This window comes from Capsicum annuum, chromosome 10 (genome assembly GCF_002878395.1).
Source record: "Capsicum annuum cultivar UCD-10X-F1 chromosome 10, UCD10Xv1.1, whole genome shotgun sequence".
In the NCBI taxonomy this organism is placed as follows: Eukaryota; Viridiplantae; Streptophyta; class Magnoliopsida; order Solanales; family Solanaceae; genus Capsicum; species Capsicum annuum.
Window position 1 is genome coordinate 40,853,714 of NC_061120.1, and position 19,587 is coordinate 40,873,300.

The window sequence follows — 19,587 nt, forward strand, 5'->3', positions numbered from 1 at the left end:
CGCATTATCAAGACGAATTGTCTTTATAGTATAATCTGAAAATTATGCTCTTTAACTTTATTATTTGAGCAAGTAATCTCGCAAATATCAAATTATGAGTTGATAATAAACATACATGTGACCATCTTGTAGATGCATCTATTAAAACCATATAGTACTTAAATGGTCCACATGGAGGGTGAATGACCCACATATATCGCCTTGTATACATTCAAGAAATGCAGGGGATTCAATTCCCACTTAAATTTTTGATGGTCTAGTAATTAATTTGCCTTGAGAACATGCAATATTAGAGAATTCCTTAAATTCAAGCATCTTCTGATTTTTCAATGAGTGTCCATATGAATTCTCAATTATTTTGCGCATTATATTAGAACTAGGATGGCCCAACCGGTCATGCAGAATAATAAAATTATTTGAATTATTTAACTTTTGATTTACTATGGCATGTGCTTCAACAATGCTAATACTTGTGTAGTATAAGCCGAAAGAAAGAGCGGGTAATTTTTCAAGTATATATTTATTACCCAACATTATTGTAGTAATATAAAGATATTCAATCTTTTCATCATTTGTAGTCTCAATATGATAGCCATTTTCGCGAATGTCTTTGAAACTTAATAAGTTTCTTTGAGACCTACTACAATATAATGCTTTCTCAATTATCAAATTTGTTCCTCCGGTAAGTAATAAATTAACTTTTCCGGAGCCTTTAATTAATCTTGTACTACCAGATATAGTATTAACATTGGCTTCTTTCATCACCAAATAAGAAAAATATTTTTTATCCTTTAAATAGTATGTGTGGTAGCACTATCTATAAGACATATATTATTGTAATTGATTTTGGATCCAACTGATGATTGGAGAATTTTCATATTCTTCAAAAAGAAAAGCATACTATAAGAAATTTGAAAAAAAAAAAAGCTAACATAAGAAATTGCATTAGAAATGTAGAAGTTAGAAATACATAGTACATTAATAAAAAAAAAAGAAAAACATAATTGCAAATAAAAGAAAATAATAACTTTCTTTATAATTTTTTTTCGAGTAGGGTGATCAGTTCTTCAATCAATATCCTCATAAAAATCTTCAGCTCTAAAATGAGTAATATCTGAGAGGCCCTTAAAGTCATCATCTTTGTAAGCAAGGTTTACCTCAATATCGTTATTTGATGGAGCTTCTTCATCATCATTACCTTGAAAGGTCAAGTGTTCATCCACATCATTTTCTTTTCTTTTAAGGAAAGCTAGATAAAGTTTGACAAAATGATTAGGCGTACGACAAGCACGTGCCTAATGTCCTTTTATACCACATCGGTGACAAATCTTAATTTTACCTTTTGAAGGATTATTTTGAGAACCTTTATTATTCTCTTGTTTATTTTCACCATTATGACGATAATTATTTCTCCATCTACCACGTCTTCGCCCATGTCCACGACCATGACCTCGACCACGATCGCGATAATAATTTTGCCTTATTGCTGGCTGATTATGCACTATTACAACATTCGCTTCAGGAAATAGAGCAGATCCAGTGGGACGAGATTCATAATTTTTCATTAATAAATTATTATTCTGCTCTGCCACAAGTAGGCACGTAATTAATTTAGAATATTTCTTAAATCTCTTTTCACGATATTGCTATTGTAGCAATACATTAGAAACATGAAAAGTGGAAAAAGTTTTCTCTAGTAAGTCCTCATCAATGATGGTTTCTCCACATAATCTTAATATTGAACTTACTTTATGAATAACAGAATTATAATCAACCACGATTTTAAAATCTTGAAACCGAAGGTGTATCCAGTTATATTTAGCTTTTGGTAATACCGTCATTTTAGGTGGTGATATCGGTCCTTCAAGTTGGTCCATAATTCGAGTGGATCTTTCACAGTTAAAATTCAGTTTTTAATCCTTCGTGGAGGTGAAGACGATGAAAAATCATAGCTTTCGCCTTATCTTGACTAGATGTGTTATTTTCTTGTTTAGTAGCATCCCCAAGACCTCTAGCGTCAAGTTGAATTTCAGCATCAAGGACCCATGATAAATAATTCTTTCCAATAATGTCCAGTGCCACAAACTCAAGTTTTGATAAATTTGACATAGTGAAACTATCATAAAAAGATTAATAAGTTAGATATAATAATACTTTAAAAATAAAATAACTATCTCAAATAGATTTAAATAGAATTATAAATTATTGTAATCCAGAAGTGTTAATTATGCAGTCCAAGAATTTTTTTTTTTTAAATCATATTATTACTGAATAATTGGCAACCAATTGTGCAGATAACATTAAACCCCTTTTTTTTGTTGTAAGTATATAAGTGATGATGAGTAGGCTTGACATATATGTCATTTATATGGTCATTTACTTGGCCACTTGCCAAAACCAACAAATTAAAAAGTACATTTTATTATGAGCTAATGATTATTATTGAATAATTCACAACCAATTGATATGTATGTAAGTGATGAGTAAGCAAAAATATGTACTATTGATCACAAGTACTTATGTACTATTGATCACAAGTGCTTGTATATAAATTGTTAAAACGACGTTATATAATAATAATGATTATTTTTACTTCCAGTCTTAACATAAATAGTACAATTACTATATGTCCTTTAAATATCAATATTATGAAGTTAATGAACAAAGGGACAAGAAAATTTAACTAATAGGTAAGAGCATTTTTTTTCAAACTTGTGAAAAGGTATGAATAGTTGATTAAGTAGTCTGGTTGTCCTAGAATTCAATAATCAACACAACTTTACGTGAACAACTACCATATCAATTCAAATTGAGTTGCTAATTATTTCCTCATTTTCTTTCACGAATATGCTTAATTTAAAAAAGATGTAATTGATTCTTTAGCAATATTAATTGTCTGAAGGTGATAGTGAAGAAATATATACCTGAATAAGAGTCTCGTGCTGATAACGTATTGTAATATAAATACCGAATAATAAAACTTATTATAAGAAAAGAAATAAAAATATAAAGATATTCAAATATATAGAAAGAGTAATTTTAGTAGTAGTCGATTTATTGATTGTGTATGTTTATATGTGAAGTAAAGGGGGTATTATATAGGCATGAAATGCCTTGGAGAAACAAGCAAACTACAGTTGTGGTCCCACATGGGAAATCACTTTGTTCTTCCATGACATCTCTAAAATTTGATAAAATTATAGCTCTCGTGATTAAAAAGGGATTATAAACTGTAAACAGATAAAAAGGTCTTTTCCAATCATAGAAAAAATAAAAAGAAAATCATTAAATTTAATAAGAGTCAAAAGACCACGTTAACAACTAAATTAATGAATAACCTTTTCCACAAGAACACACATTGGTTCATCGAAGGTACTAGAATTTCTTTCCAGAACAACTACTTGATTCCTAATAAACCTAGCATTAGAGAATTAATGCATGGTCCCCTCCTTTAGAAAGAAGAATGAATAAGAGTTCGTGATTATAAAATCAATGGAGCATGATCTCTAAATAGCTTATCTTTCGACTTCGCAAAGTCAATTAGAATACTAATAGAAGAGGTTCATATAGAATATGGACAGAATAGAGAGCACAAACCTTTATGGAAACTTAACTCCAATTGTTCTTTCACAATAAAGTCAATATATTGGTACCTTAGAAATGCAGAATTGGTGGAATGAGTTGATAATTTTAATTGGCTATAGAAACTAAATTGTCCGAATTAAATTAAAATCTTTTTTATGGTTATGCAAATATAATAGATTACCTACCTGTTATTATTTAATTCAAACGAAATAGATGTGAGAAACAACTGCTTTTAGTTGTGGAAGACTGAAACTATTGAATATATCTTTCTTTAATGTCCAAGAGTTAAGTTTTTTTTTGGAGAAAACTGGGAAAAGAAAGTGAAATAGAACTAATCAAAAGAGACCCAACTCAATGGCTTGAAAAACTATATAACCTTCGTAATGTTTCTATAAAAAGGTTTTAAAATAGAACGAAGCTTTTCCATTCTATATATGGAACATATGGATGTCAAGAACTGACAACTACTATAACAAATGTAAAAGAAAAATCGCCATGGACATCTCTTTTAAGAGAGTAATAGAGTATATCTCACTGAATGGCAAGGCCAATTACACTGTCACGATCCAATTACTCAGGTTATGATGTACCATAACCCACCAGTAGGTAAGTGAATCCTCAATTTAGAACAACTAGTAGCGGACTAATAAGAAAATGAAAATAATATTACATGAAAAAAGAATGAATATAAAAAAAAAGTAAATATGTCCCCCTAACCTAGTGAAGTCAGTACAAGAATTTCAAATACAATAAGAGTACAAAGTGAAATACAGATTAAAAATATACAAAATCATCTTTGAAATACAAAATTAGAGATCAGTTTAACAATAAGAGAGAGAGAGAGCAGGAACAAGTCCAAGCATTAGAAGCTCACCCCGAATCTCCAATCCATGGCAGTCCTGCATGATGCACACGTTAGTAGCGAGAACTTGCACTATGATTTGCAGGGTGCAGAAGTATAGTATGAGTACCAACATAAGGTACTCAGTAGGCATCGACTGACTAATCTTTAAAGACAATGTAAGTATAAATAACATGTAAAGTAGGAATAACATTAGAGACGACTATCTATGAGATAAGATATAATAATACCTGCAGGAGAAGTAAGGATAACTAGCATACCCTACAAGTAATCTGGGACAAAGTTATGCCAGTAAGTAGCTAGCCAACATACAATAGTATAGATAAAGCGATATACGATATACAATAGATGTATGAATAAATATATATACAAGAGATATATAATAGTAGTATGAAGAAAGGGTATATATACATATAATAGTGTTACGAAGAAAACTGGACATATATCATAAGAATAGCTAAACCAGAAAGTGCTAACCAAAGGAAACTAGCCTAACATCTCAAGGATAATAACCAACTAAAGGAGCTAACTCTAGCATAAACAGTCTGTAACTGAAATATAAACAATCCTAAAGCTCATCATAATAAGAGAAAAGTGATCAAAAGTGTACTAACAACCTCCGACATTAGTCCATAACCAACGTTCCATGAACTATATAGTAATAACCAAGAAATAGAGTAACTGGCTAGCCAGTATAAACAATAACCTAATTGGGTACCTATAAGCTCAAAAGGTATAATAGATCACTCAGCAAATAACAATAATTTCTTATAAATATGCAGCCCCCCGTAAGACTGATAGATACAAGTGCCAAATATTTATACTTATGATAGGTGATGCATGCGGAAGAATAGAGGTCATAAAAAGAATCAAATGCCAGATAAACCTAGTACTTATCCAACAAAAATGTATATACCTCCTCAATCTTAGCATCTCATAAAGATAAGACCTACAGTGACCATCCTTCTCTGGTACTATAACTCACTGAAGAAGGGGCACATAAGGAACTCGAGATATTCGGATACACGTTCTAGTCCTAAACTAGGAATTTCATAAACCAAATCTGTAACAGTGGTAGTAACAAGTACTTGAATCAAACAGGAATTAATGAATGATAACAAAAGGACAGATAATCTATAACAGTTCAATAATAATTGCTAGGTTTGAATAGAAACCATAGAGTAATAAAAAGAGGCCCGATAATCTATAAATGTACGATAATAATAGCTGATTTTGAATCAAAACTTGTAACCATGGCATAAAAAGCGGTAATCCAAGGGTCCTAAGCCCATCACCAACCCATCTATTCATAAAATTCATTTTTGAGCGGTCAAAGATTAACTACTGCCCTCCCTGAAGGTAATAAAGCTAACGAGGCTTGATATCAAGTCTAAGTTGAACTTGATCCAAGGTAAAAACCTAAGGAAGCAGTCACAAGCCCATTTAAGCCTAAAGAAAATTCATTCGAAGCATTCTATCTAAAAAGGACAATGGGACCCACTGTCATTCTCTAGTAGCCCAACCAAAGGCAACACCTACCTGAACCTAGGTAAAGGTGTCTCAACCCCATCCCAAGGTACTAAAAGAGATAAGTATAGACTTAGGGGCATGCCATAGAATAACCTAATGTAAAATGGCCCTAAAATCTAGCATAAATAAGCCTTAACTGGCAAAAATAAGTGTGAGAATGCATCTAAAGAATGCATGTCATCATCAGTATCCATACAAAAAAAATACAAGATATGAAACGTCTATAAACTGAGACACAAATCCTTTAAAGAATAAGGAACTAACCTAGTTTCCATGAATTTGTAACCAAGGCCTCGAGCCCAATAGTGTAACATACAGAACAATGAGAGCATATAAGTACATATAGGAAATCAAAAACAAAAACAACGAGAGACATCATTCTACAAGTGAGTTTAACCCAGGAATATCATCCAAATAGATAAGTACTACTCCAACTCCTACACTAAGGATTGTCAGTGCCAAACTAAGGTTGTTTACCTAATAAACAGGCTTAACAACATCCTAAAGCTATGGCGAGTATTTTATGCTAAGGCTCAATTTTATGATTCTTTACTACCTCCCCTAAATAGGACAAATACTGATACAACTAGTCTCAACCCTATATTATAACCCCTAGCTAGCATGCAATCAATATTATTTAAAATATTGCACAAAAGAGTAACCGAATTGCTTGTCTTCCTCCATGATCTCTGAATGTCATCATTCTATCAAAATCACAAATAACGCATTAATACAAGTAAAATGATACCCATGTTGCTATATAAAACTCCGGGCCCATAATCAGGTCAAAATAGACCTATGGGGCCTTCTAACAGAATTTCAAAATTATATCCATCACGGGTCCTATGGATGACAAGGAATGTATGCTCTAAAATAAAGTATAAATAGTCTCAATTGGGCCTCAAAATACCCTCAAAATCTAAGGAAAATGAAAGAAAGAATTAACAATTAAAGGAAGAATTAGGGAAAAATCTTATAAAATAATGATAGGAAAATAATTACCAATGCATCCCGACTCAATCCCAGCTCCAATTAATAATTTTCCACACATTCTTGAGCTCATAAGTCTAACAATGATAGAAAAGGTTAGAAAAATGATAGAATTTTTTGGAAGACAACAATATATAGGGCCAGGGGTTACTCATTGCAAATGCGAGGCCCCCAACCTCTATTGCGATAGATTAAGAAATCATTTATTGTGAATGTGAAGAACTAGCCATGATTGTGATAAATAACTCTAGAAGGCCATCGTGAATAATAAAGCCTTTACGAATACAAAGAAGAGACTGGATCGGGTTCGCCCGACCCTTCATCGCAAACACAATATGAGGCTCACAATCATGAAGATCAAAGACTTGACCCTTCATGAACGTGGTGAACTCCTAGTGAATGTGAAGGGAAAGGGTGGCCTGCACTAGGTGTTGCTACACCACTAAAAAATCCAAGTCCCAACAAACTCTGATCGAGTGCTTGAGATTTGTTTATAACCCCCTACACACAAATGAGTTATGCTATCATACCAATTAGATATTATGGACTTAATGAAACCATCAATATTTTTATTCGAGGCCATTTCGATTAATATGGTTCTCATACCCATAGTTTTTTTTTTCTAAATCAAATCTAGCCAATCTCAAACTAAGTTTGAAAGCCTCATGACACAGACCAAGGGTCCTTCTAGCCTAAAATTCATGTTCTAAAGCTAATGACATTGTCAGAGTTATCATCTGAGGTTGTTTACTAGAAGTTTTGATCTAAGACCAATTCGTTAATAGTGAAAGCTCTAATATAGGAATTGAGCCTAAAATCCAAATTAACTGTCCGATAAATGAATAGAAAATTCCAATAAGTTTTAAATGACCTATGGTCACTATGGGGAGGGTCGAAATGACAAAAATACATGGAAATCAAAAAATGACCTAGAGGGTCATTACATATACCCCCTTTACTAAATGTTTTTTTTATACAATGGCAACCTCCTGATATTGGATACAAACTTAGCACAGACGGATCATCTATATGTAATCCAAGAAGTGGAGGTATAGGAGGATTATTTAGAAATACAGATGAAAATTTAGTAAAGGTTATACAAAAAGCTACCATCATATCTCAAACACTAGAGCTGAGCTATTAGGTTTACTTTATGGTCTATGTACTACAACGACGCACAAGGTGACACATCTTATAATTAATATTAAATCAGAGGTTATTATTAATAACACCCAACTTATGCTAACATCTTATTTGATTGTAGGGAGCTCATGCAAATATTGGGGAACTCTTGAATTGAACACAATTAATGAGAAACTAATCAAATGACGAATGTATTGGCAAAATAAGAAGCATCTAGCTATTATAATAAATCTAATTGAATGGAAAGTTTCACCTTTATATCCCATCTAGTGAAAAAAGGTAAAGTGGGAATACTTTTATTAGCTAAAACGGCCAACCCAAAACTTTTCTACTAATATTTTGTATAATTCTCCCTTGAACATTATCTGCGGCTCTAATGCCACACTACTATGTAAGGACACATAAATAAAAAACACCCCCCTCCCACACATAAATTTAAAACTTTAATAAATCTAACCTAGTTTTAATTTAATCAAAGGTAAATCCATATTAACCTATGGACAGACGTGCTTAGAGCAATATAATATTGGGGCATGATGGAGAAATTAAGGTGTCGTTTGATCATGAAAATAATAATTTTTTAAAATTCAATGAAAGTTGGAGTTGGTGTTGTGTTTGACCATAGATATAAATTGAAGTTATTTTTAAAATTTCGTGAGAGAAATAAGTTCACTTTTACAAAATAGTTTTCACAAAAGTAAAATTCTTATGATCAAACAATACTATTTTCAGTAAAGTAAAATAATTTTTCAGAAAAAAATAGTAAAACAATTCTCATCACTAAATACTCTACTAGTACAGTGTTATACTAGGGGGCGTTTGGTAGGGTGTATTAGGAGAATTAGTCCATTTATTATGAGTAGTATTATTTAGTACTATGTTTGGTAGGATTCTAGACCTATATATAACTATTGTATTAATTATACACCCTACTTGGTATTATAGGGTGTATAACTAATACCTTTAATTTGGTGGTATTAGTAATACATAGGATTTAATACCATGAGATTAATTTATGTAAAGGAAAAAATATCCTTCAAATTCTTTTAATCATTTTTTTCTGGGTTTTATTTTTTATATTTGTACTAATAAATATATTTAAATAAATAATCTTACAAATTTTATTATTTAGAGAGAGTTGTCCGTTTCTAATAAAATCTAGTATCATTCGATACAATATTTGAAGTATGAGTTGTTTAGCTTTTTTTTAGGACCGGGAGAGGGAGAGGGGTTACTATCAACTTTTATTTTCATCACCAAAAGTAAAATTTACTAAGCAGTAAGGTTAACAGAACATGCTTAAATAAGGATCACCCCATAAAACTCTATCTAATGACTCTATTGACTCTTTTTTTGGTTGAAATTTTATATTTTGTGAGCGAATCATTTTATTAAAATGACAATTATTTATTTGCAGATAATTTAAGTGAGGATATAAAAAAATATTTTTAAAAATAAATAATAGTGCTTTGAAAAGAAAATATACAAAGATATAAAATACACAATTATTTACACTGTGCTATTACATATTTTCATAGTGGCACATCACACCTGAAAATAGTAACAAATTTTTATTAATATTTTAGTTTTTGACTTGACTAATTTAATGAAATAGAACATTCCACAAAAAATCAAAGTATGAGATTTTTGTAGTGTTTTAAATCATAATGGTATATATAGTTTTTAATATAATGAATCAAATATTTTAAAAAAGTAATCAAAGGACTACAATCCCTCCATTACTAATTTTTATTAGTCCCTCCATTACTAATCCCTGTATTACTAATTTCTCTATTACTTTTCTTAGTCGGGATTTCAAATTATTGGTGATAAAAAGGTTTTAAAATAAAGTGGAGCTGACTCAAGTTTTAATAATTGAGTGTAGGTGACAATTATTTAATCATGGATTAAGAAAGTCTGGGAATAGCTCAAAAGTGTTTTAATTTACACTTTGATCCAATGTAAACCCTAATATAACTAGAAAAGAAGGGGAAAATGTGTATTTCTCTATCTTCGCATTTATTATTGTTTTCTTTCTCTTCGTTGCTTTATTCATCATATTCTTCTTCATTATCATCACATTCTTCTTCGTTATCATCTCTCCTTGTTCATCATCATTATTTTCTTCTTGTTGACTATTATTGCTGTTGTTACCGCTACTGTTGTTAATTGACTAAATTTTTAGGTTAAATTTTATTCGTATATCACTTGAACATTACTTCATAGGTGATTTTGGTGAATAAAATTTTGATTATAGTTGAATTTCTTATCTAGGTACACTGGTACTATTATTTTTTCAATAATGGATAGAACCTGAATATGAATCCAACAAATGAGTTATCTACTGCAACAAATGACTCACCTGTTGCAATAGAACCTAAAGTTGATTCTAACAGGTGAGTCATTTGTTGTAATAAATAGTAAATATATTGCAACAAATTACTCACCTATTGCAATAGATTACTCATCTATTGGAATCAACTTCAGGTTTTATAGTATTATAACATCTATCCCAACAGATGAGTCATCTATTGTAATAGATGCATAATTTGTTGTAACAAATTACTCACCCATTGCAATAAAATACTCATTTGTTGGAATAAACTATATGTTCTATAGTACTATAATATCCATCATAATGGGTTAGTCAGCTATTACAACAAATAGATAATTTATTGCAATAAATTACTCAACTATTATGATAGATTACTTATCTATTGGAATCAGCTTCAGATTCTATAGTATTGAACCATCTATCCTAAAAGGTGAGTCATTTATTGCAACAGATAGATTAATCTATTACAATAGATGAGTCACCTATTCCAACAGATGACTCATCTGTTGGAATTAGCTTTAGGTTCTATAGTGTTTAACATGAATCCCAATAAATAAATAATCTGTTGCAATAGATCACTCAATTATTACAATAAAATACCCACCTGTTGCAACAAATGACTCATCTATTGGGATTCCTGTTACTATTCTAGGAAAAAGCTTAAAGCTTAATGCAACAGATGTCTTATTTGTTGCAATATTGATAATGGTAGTTGTAACACCCAGGATTTTGGTTCTTAAAAATTTTTTGGTCTTTAAACTCACTTCCCTGACTAAGACTCTCCATATGAGTCATAGGGTGTCATTATAGGTCTTAAAGATCGAATAGTTATCAGATCAGTATGCTAGCTGGATGCTTTTGTTGTGACTGCAACAAAGGGTTACGAGTTGTAAAGACTCATTATGAGTTATGGTATCCAAATCCTAGGGTGATTAGTATGTAAGCCAAATGCTTATGTCTGGGTTACAAATCGAACCCTAAGAGTCATAGGGTCACTTAAAGAGTAGTTTAGGTGCCTTGGGACATTGTCTTGACTACAAGTCAAGGTAATAACTCTTAGCCAGTCATTATGAGTCATAGGGTAACCCGTAAGGACTGGCGGTAAAATTCTCAGCTTTTAGTAAGGGCATCTTTGTTATTTCCCTCATTCATCACTTAGACCCCACATCTATAAAGAACCAAAGAGGGGTTATGTTAAACACTTTAGGATGTCAAACACTCTCTTTACTCGCTCAAATTGCCCATTCAAGACAAGGTTAGGGTTTCAAGAGAAGTTGTCATCTAGGGCTCTACAGGTGGTTTCTTCTTCAAATTACCTGGTGATTAAGGTATGTATCTCTCTCCCTGCACTGTTATTTTCTTCATGGCATAAAATTGGTTTGTTATTCACATGGTTTTGATTTTGGGTTTTGAATGATGGATTGAGGGTTTTGAATATAAATTGTTTGAATGTTTTTCCCATAATCTCTATTGATTTATTATGCATTGAATTGTTGGTTTGTACACTCATTGGAGTGCATGGGAATGGTGAATATATTTAGGAGTACAAGGATTCCCCAAACTTGTAAACAATGTAATTAGGGGTACGAGGATTTCCCAAATAATTGGATTTTGGTATTAAAATTGGAAAGAACCCCAACCTACTTGCATAACTAGTTTTGGAATGTGATTTATTAATTGCCTTGAATTATTTCTTTAAAACTAATGCATGCCATAAATGGTAAAATAGTTAAGGATGGCTTTGAAAATCTTGTGAGGTACAAGGATTCCCCCAAGTGGATAATAATAATCTTGAAAACCTTGTGGGGTACAAGGAATCCCCAAAGTGTATTTTAGTAATGGAGTCTAGGGTACAACGATTCTCCAAAGTGATGGCTTAATGACATATTTTTTGCAAGTTATGGTCGGTATGATGATACTACTTCATGATTCCTTAATTAAAGACTCCTTAAACTAATGGATGGATTATGTGCTAAATGTTTTAATTGGGCTTAATCGGGGTTGTGATAGCTAGTCGTGAAGGTATGAGTCTTGAAGGATTGATACTGTAAACTCATATTTGCTGACGTGAGGGATGGTCTAGATGGATATATGCTTATGTCACACACACACATACACTATATATATTTGTATCATGGTTTTCATATGGTACAAGAATTTCCTGGCCATCTGTGATATCTCCAGTTCGTGCGGCTAACACATACCGAGGTACGACCAGGGGGAGATAGCCCATGGGATGGTTTACGATGGTCAATCTACACAACCTAGGCTAAGGTTTTAAAGTTCATGCTAAGACTTATTTCCTACCCCAGTATGCGATATATATGTATATGTATATGGTTATACGCATTGGACATTGATTATTTTTGAACTATTATCATGACATTATGTTACCCCTTACCCCTGAGTTATATGCTAGTTCTTAACCAAATAATTGTCTCTAGATGCTATATCCACATACAATGTAGGATTCATAGGCAATTTTACTTTTTCTGTGCGGTGTTAAGTGGATCGGCTCGGTTCGTCAGTCGTTTGCAGTGAAGTGGTGAACTTTTATTCTCTAGAAGACTTGATTATTTCATCGTCTTTCTTCCATGAATTAGAATTAAAGACTGTACATTAATATTATCATTGTCATTGTCATTGTCAGAGTCAGGGGCATGTCCTGACGTAGGTTGTTTTTATGGTATAAAGGCATTGTGGATTACTGTGGATGGTTTTTGGTTGTTGACATTCATAGACTTTTGAGTCACTATTTACTCTATATTTTTATATATTTGAAACTTAGCTATTGTCATGTGGTTATATATGTTCTGTATGGTTAGGCAAAGGGGGTGGTCCCCGGTCCTCGATGGGCTTGGGATCACAGCCAGGCCCTAGTTCGGGTCATAAAATAGATGGAATCAAAGCCTAGGTTCATATTAAATTAGGTTTCCACAAAGCTGTGTCAAGTGGAGTCTCTTTTATGGGTATGTAGCACATCACACTTATAAGGGAGAGGCTACGAGACATTTAGGTATGTTTTCCTTTTTTTTTTTCAATTCTATTTTTATGCTATAGAATCTAAGGTCTTGAATCTCCTCTAATCCTTATTTTTTTTATCTTTCAGATCATGCCTCCAAAATATTCTGATAGTCATGGAAACTCGTCTATCTCACCTGAGGACAACGTGGATGGAACTCATCCTACCCCTGGGATATAGACTCAGTCTAGGGTCGCTGCTTCTGGTTTCCCCTATGGAGTTCTATCGGTATCTACTTCTCCTTCTCTAGATAGTGACGCTCATGCTCAATTACCTCAAGGAGATATTACCTATGCCGAGTATCATCATTTTCTTCATCTATTGACTAAGTTGGTGACATATCAGTCACGTCAATCAGGTCCCATTGATGTTTTTGTAAGTTCTTTTGAGGCCACTAAAATTAGCTAATTTATGAGGTTATATCCTCCTATTTTCACTCTTACTATGGTTGAGAAGGATCCCCAAGGTTTCTCAGATGAGATGAATAAGATCTTTGGGGTTATACATGCTACTAATATAGAGGGTGTAGAATTCGTTGCTTATCAATTGAAAGATATAACATATCTATGGTATGAAGAGTAGAAGCAGCTTAGGGGTGATAATGCTGAGTCAGCCTTGTGGTATAACTTCTTGAGTACTTTTCTTGATCATTTTTTTCCTCAAAAGTTGAGGGAGGTAAAAACTAAGGAATTTGTGAATTCGAAGCCAGAGAAAATGACTATGAAAGAGTATGTCTTAAAGTTCCATCAGTTGTCACGATATGCTTCTGAGATAGTGTCTAGTATGAGGAAATTTATTTCTAGGTTAACCCGTGAGTTGATTTTGGAGAGCAAGGTTGCCTTGTTAAATAAGGACATGGATATCTCTAGACTTGTGGTGTATGTGCAACAAGTTGAAGCGCAAAAGAAGAAGAAGGCAAAGATGGAGAGAGGCGAGGTAAGAATTTTCAATAGTCATCAGCAGAGTGGTAAAGATGGTGGAAAATGGTCTAAGAAGAAGTGGGGCAATTTTGAGGCCTCTTCGATGGTTACTGCCCCTTACCCAAAGTAGTTCGATGATCGTCATTTTTAAAGTAGTGATGGTCCTAGGGAACTGGGTGCCCAATCTCAGCTAGTGTGGCCCGGTCAGCTCCATCCTATCCTCCATGTCAGTTTTATGGTCAGTTGTATTATGGTTTCTATGTTGAGAAGAGGAGCCGATGTTTAAATTGTGGTCAACCGAGGTATATGCAGAGAAATTATCTCATGGGTAAGGTTAATTCTGGGGTTAATAAGGTCCTATTTGCTACTTCATCAGCTCCTGCACCAAAGGGTGCCACTTTTAGTACCGACACTGGTCGGAATCATCTATATGCTCTTGCCACCCGCTAATGTTTTGGCTTTTGATGAAATATTTTAGGCCTTTTTCTTAGGATAATTATATGTTTTCAAGCAGCTAATGTTGTATTTAACATCAGACTTTAATGTTTTCAGGACAAAACCTGAGCATGAAGAATAACTTGGAAAATCTGGACAAAACAGGATTATTGCTGAAAAAAAACAACCAATGACAGCTTAGGCGATGGACTGTCGACCTTGCGATGAATCTTTAGCCTAAACCATTGCCCAAATGTAGAAGCCAGTGCCACTAGACTAACCACGATGGTCCAGGCAATGGACCATCGACTCTGTGATAACTGTCGGCCTAAACCGTCACTAAGAAACATAATGCAGTATCATTGGCAGTCCCGTGATGGTCCAGGTGATGGACCATCAACCCTGCAATGAACCGTTGACCGCCCCATCACCAAGAAATAGAACGTGGTATCACTGGAGCTCAAGCGACGGTCCAGGCAATGGACCATCATCTAAGTGATGAACCGTCGCCCGACCCGTCTAGTATGACACGGTAATTTTGAGTTTAAATTTTAAAACCCCAGTCCTAGAATCATATAAATACTAAGTATCAGGTTTTATTTCAATACTTTTGACAGTAGTATCATACTTTCTCCTCTATTGAGAGCATTGTAACATTCTTCTTTGAGATTTTGAAGCTAGATCTGGAGATTTGACTATTATTTCTATATTTCTCCATTGAAGGTTGGGAAGAGCAATATTGTAACTTTTGTAAGTATTCTCTTGACGTTATTTATGAATATCAATATTTTTGATTTCTAATAAGGAGATGGGTGGACAAGCTCCCATAACTAGGGTTATGGGAGCCTTGATATAGAGAGCTATTTAGGGTTGTGAATTCATCTGATTTCTAATACCTATATAAATTGCATGAATCTCTCTTCATTATAACGACATCTCTTGGTTGCAAACTTAAGAAGTGAGCCCACGAACACCACTTGTCTGAACAAGAAAGTCGATGTTGGGAAAAGAGATGATTCACATGAAATCCATAGATTTACCCTTTGGTTTAAGGGTTAATGCCCTAACGGGATCAACCCTCATGAGAATTCTATTGAATAATACATAATCCTTTAAGTCCGAAAGAAGTAAAGGGTGAAATACCCATTAGGTTGAGAAACAAGTGGGTAATTCTTAGAATTCAATACTTCTTGCAATTGGAATTATAAGTTAGAAATTGATGCAAATTCACAACCCTATCTGTTTGATCATCTTGGTGAGCATTAATATAGTTAACTTATTCTCATTGAACTTATACTTGGATTAACTATCATTAGCTGGATCTCGATATGATACAAGAACGAAAGAATAATATTAACACATTAAAATCCCCTTTTACTTTGGAGACTTAGATCAACAGTCTATTAAGACTCAACTTAATTGTATAAGTATTCCCTATGGGATTTGACCCCAACCTTTGTTGGGTTCTATATTTGACAATGACCGCTTACACTTTCATAAGAAAGGTGTAATTTGGGTGTATGAAATTTTGGCGCTGTTGCCGGGGAATACGATTGTCAATTGAGTCTGTGATTGTTAATTGAACTTTGGTCAAAGTTTCCCAAATTTTATTTTTTTTGTTTGTGTAGGTTGATTGTTTTGTATGCCAAGTACACGGATATCAGGTGAACCATTATTACCTATTCATTCATAACCTCAACTTATTAGCAGAATGGATTGTCAATAGGACCTAGAGAGAGTAGCTGCTCAGTAGGAAGAAGCTAGACTAGCTGCCTTGGCAGTTGCACAAGTGAACCAGCAGAATACAAACAATGCAGCCAGGGAACTAAACCCTGATGATGATGATCTGGGTGATGATAATTTATTAAATTCGGTCAACCTAAGGCGCGTAGAAAATGCACCTACAACGGTAAATAAGAATGTCAACAGAAATCAACGCCAGGCCGTCCAATTTATTCTAGTAGATGATGTTGATGATTTGGATGGAGCTGGTGTAACAGGGGCTATTATTCCTCCACCCTTAGCACCCAAAGCCAAGTTCAATATCACGAGCACTATGATCCAGTTATTAAATCTCAAAGGGTTGTTTGGTGGACTTACGGGTGATGACCCAAATATGTATTTAGTTAATTTCATCTAGACATGCAAATCATTTAACAACCCAAAAGTTGGGAAAAATGCAATTCGATTGTGGCTGTTTCCTTTGTCTCTGTCTGGGGAGACAGCTTTATGGTTAAATGGGCTAACTCCTAACTCTATTACCAACTGGAGGCAATAGAAAGATACTTTTCTAGAAAGGTTCTTTCCGCTGTCCAAGAGGGCACAATTAAGAGATGAGATTAGCAGCTTCAGACAGCTTCCAACTGAGGCTCTCCATGAGACTTGGGAGAGGCTCAAGAAGAAGCTTATACAGTTTCTAAATCATTAGATGACTAATGTCCACTTAATGGAAATCTTGTATCGGGACTTGAACTATGTGACGAATCTAGTAGTGCATAATGCTGTAGGTGGGGCATTCATGGATCTCACTTTTATAGAAGTAGCTAAAATACTTGATCGAATAACAAAACAAAGTAGAGATTAGAATACCAAGAAGTCTGAGGTAGCAAGATCTACTGTATCTATTAGCATGACTACAGATCAGAGTCAAAGAGAAGAAAAATGTGACCAAGACATGGATCACATGAAGAAGCAGATGGATCTTCTTACTAAGCACTTATTATTGGGAAAGACAGAAAAGGTTAAAGCTGTAGCATCATAGGGAAGAGATGACTCTGATTCTGAGGAGGAAGCTAATTACTTGAACAATCAGGGGGGTTTTCGAGGCGGTGGCCAAGGAAACCAAGGTCGAAACTATTATGACAAATTTAGCTATAAGGATCGTGACCAAGGAAATTAGAAGAATAAAAATGATAGGAGTTGGTTGTATTTTCCTCCTAGAAACCATAAGGCTGCAACGACTAGTTCAGGGAAGATGTCCATGGGAGACATGATGGCTAAGTTATTAAAGAAATTGAAAGCAACAAATATTAGGGTGGCTGAGTTGAAAAGTGATTTATCTTCTATGAATCAATTGGTTAATTCACACTCTACTTTGATAAAATAATTGGAGCAAAAGATGAACCAACTGTCTGCATATTCAATTAGAGGAATAGTGGCACTTTACCAAGTGACACAGTTCAGAATCTAAGGAAGGATGGTTCGTGTATGAGGGTTACTAATAGGAGTGGTAAGGTATTGGCAAGCCCTCTTATAGGAAAGACTGTGGTTGATATTGTGCCATTTGATATTGAAGAAGTAGAAATTGATCATCCAGTGGAGTCTGAGAAACTGGATGAGATTATTTATGATACACCATCCAACTATCAGCAGGTTGATGAGTTGGAGAAGAGAAAGAGAAAGGAGGTTGAAGTGGTGGTTACCACTCTCCTAAAATCACCTTCTCTATTTCCCCATCAGTTGAAGAAAAAGGCCAATGATGCAAAGTTTAGGAAATTTATGGCCATGCTTAAGAAGTTGACGATCAATTTTCCACTAGTGCAGGCATTGGAACAAATGTCCGGTATGCAAAGTTCATGAAAGACCTTGTCACAAAGAAATGGACGGTTATCTATGAGATAGTGGACAATCTCTATCATTATAGTGCTATTTCCACAAGGGCTTTGCTGTAGAAGAAGGCAAACCCGGGAGCATTTACCATCCCTTGCACTATTGGGCCTCTTGATTTTGCAAAAGTTCTATGTGATTTGGGAGCTAGTATAAACTTAATGCCACTTACTGTGTATAAGAAATTGGGTTTGGGGAGCCTACTCCCACAAACATAAGACTAGTTATGGCAGATAGGTCTGTAAAGCGGCCCGTGGAGATTCTTTATGACGTATTAGTGAAGGTGGCCAGTGTCACATTTCCAGTAGATTTTGTTATCCTCAATTGTGAGGAGGATTTCGAAGTGCCCATAATCTTAGGTCGATCTTTCCTCAGAATCGGGAGTGTACTTATTGATTTGAGGACGCATGAGCTACTATTCAGGCTGAATGATGAGGTGGTTTAATTCAATGTATGCCAGTCCATGAAATAGCATAAATATATGAGTGTATTCTCTTTTGTGGATGCCTATTATGAGGAGGAGCAGGAAGTGCCACTAGAAGAAAAATTTGTTGTGGAGACTTTCGCCATTGTATTGATGAATTTTGATCATGACGATATCGAAGATTATGAGGAGACTGTGTGTACTTTAATGGGTATGGGATCTTATTCATATATACCTAATATGTTGGATTTGGACTAGAAAAATCATCCGGGTCCACCTGTGAAGCCTTCTATAGAAGAGCCACCTACCTTGGAGCTAAAAGAATTGCCTGGAAATTTGAGCTATGTGTTCCTGGGTAGTGGGAATACACTACCTGTTATTATTGCAGCTGATCTAGATGAGCAATAGGTAGAAGCCCTTATCTCTATTCTTAAGAGATATAAAAGGGCTATTGGTTGGACGATTATAGATATCATTCGGCATCCCTCTTGGTATATATACACATAAGATTCATCTTGAGGAGGATTATATTCTGACTATTAATCACCAGCATCGTCTAAACCCACCTATGTAATAGGTAGTGAAGAAAGAAATCATTAAGTGGCTAGATGTAGGGCTGGTATACCCTATTTTAGATAGTAAGTGGGTGAGTCCCGTTCAGTGTGTGTGCCCAAGAAAGGGGGCACGACAGTTGTGGCTAATGAGAAGAATGAGTTAATCCCATTCGGTCCTATT

At 34.2% G+C, this 19,587-nt stretch overlaps 1 protein-coding gene across 1 annotated transcript; it reads left to right on the forward strand.

Annotated features, from left to right (window-relative positions):
• The first annotated feature begins 18,029 nt into the window (after nucleotides 1–18,029).
• On the forward strand, nucleotides 18,030–18,873 carry LOC124887717. Its single transcript, XM_047397629.1, has 2 exons — nucleotides 18,030–18,384; nucleotides 18,611–18,873. Exons 1-2 carry the CDS (start codon nucleotides 18,030–18,032, stop codon nucleotides 18,871–18,873), a joined length of 618 nt encoding a protein of 205 aa, XP_047253585.1.
• The last annotated feature ends 714 nt before the right edge of the window (nucleotides 18,874–19,587 follow it).

Bases quoted from the DNA above. Each gene is read 5' to 3' on its own strand.
- LOC124887717 (XM_047397629.1), top strand. From the start codon at position 18,030: ATGAGGGTTACTAATAGGAGTGGTAAGGTATTGGCAAGCCCTCTTATA. The intron at 18,385-18,610 runs GTATGCAAAGTT...ACTGTGTATAAG, and splicing joins GGCATTGGAACAAATGTCCG to AAATTGGGTTTGGGGAGCCT.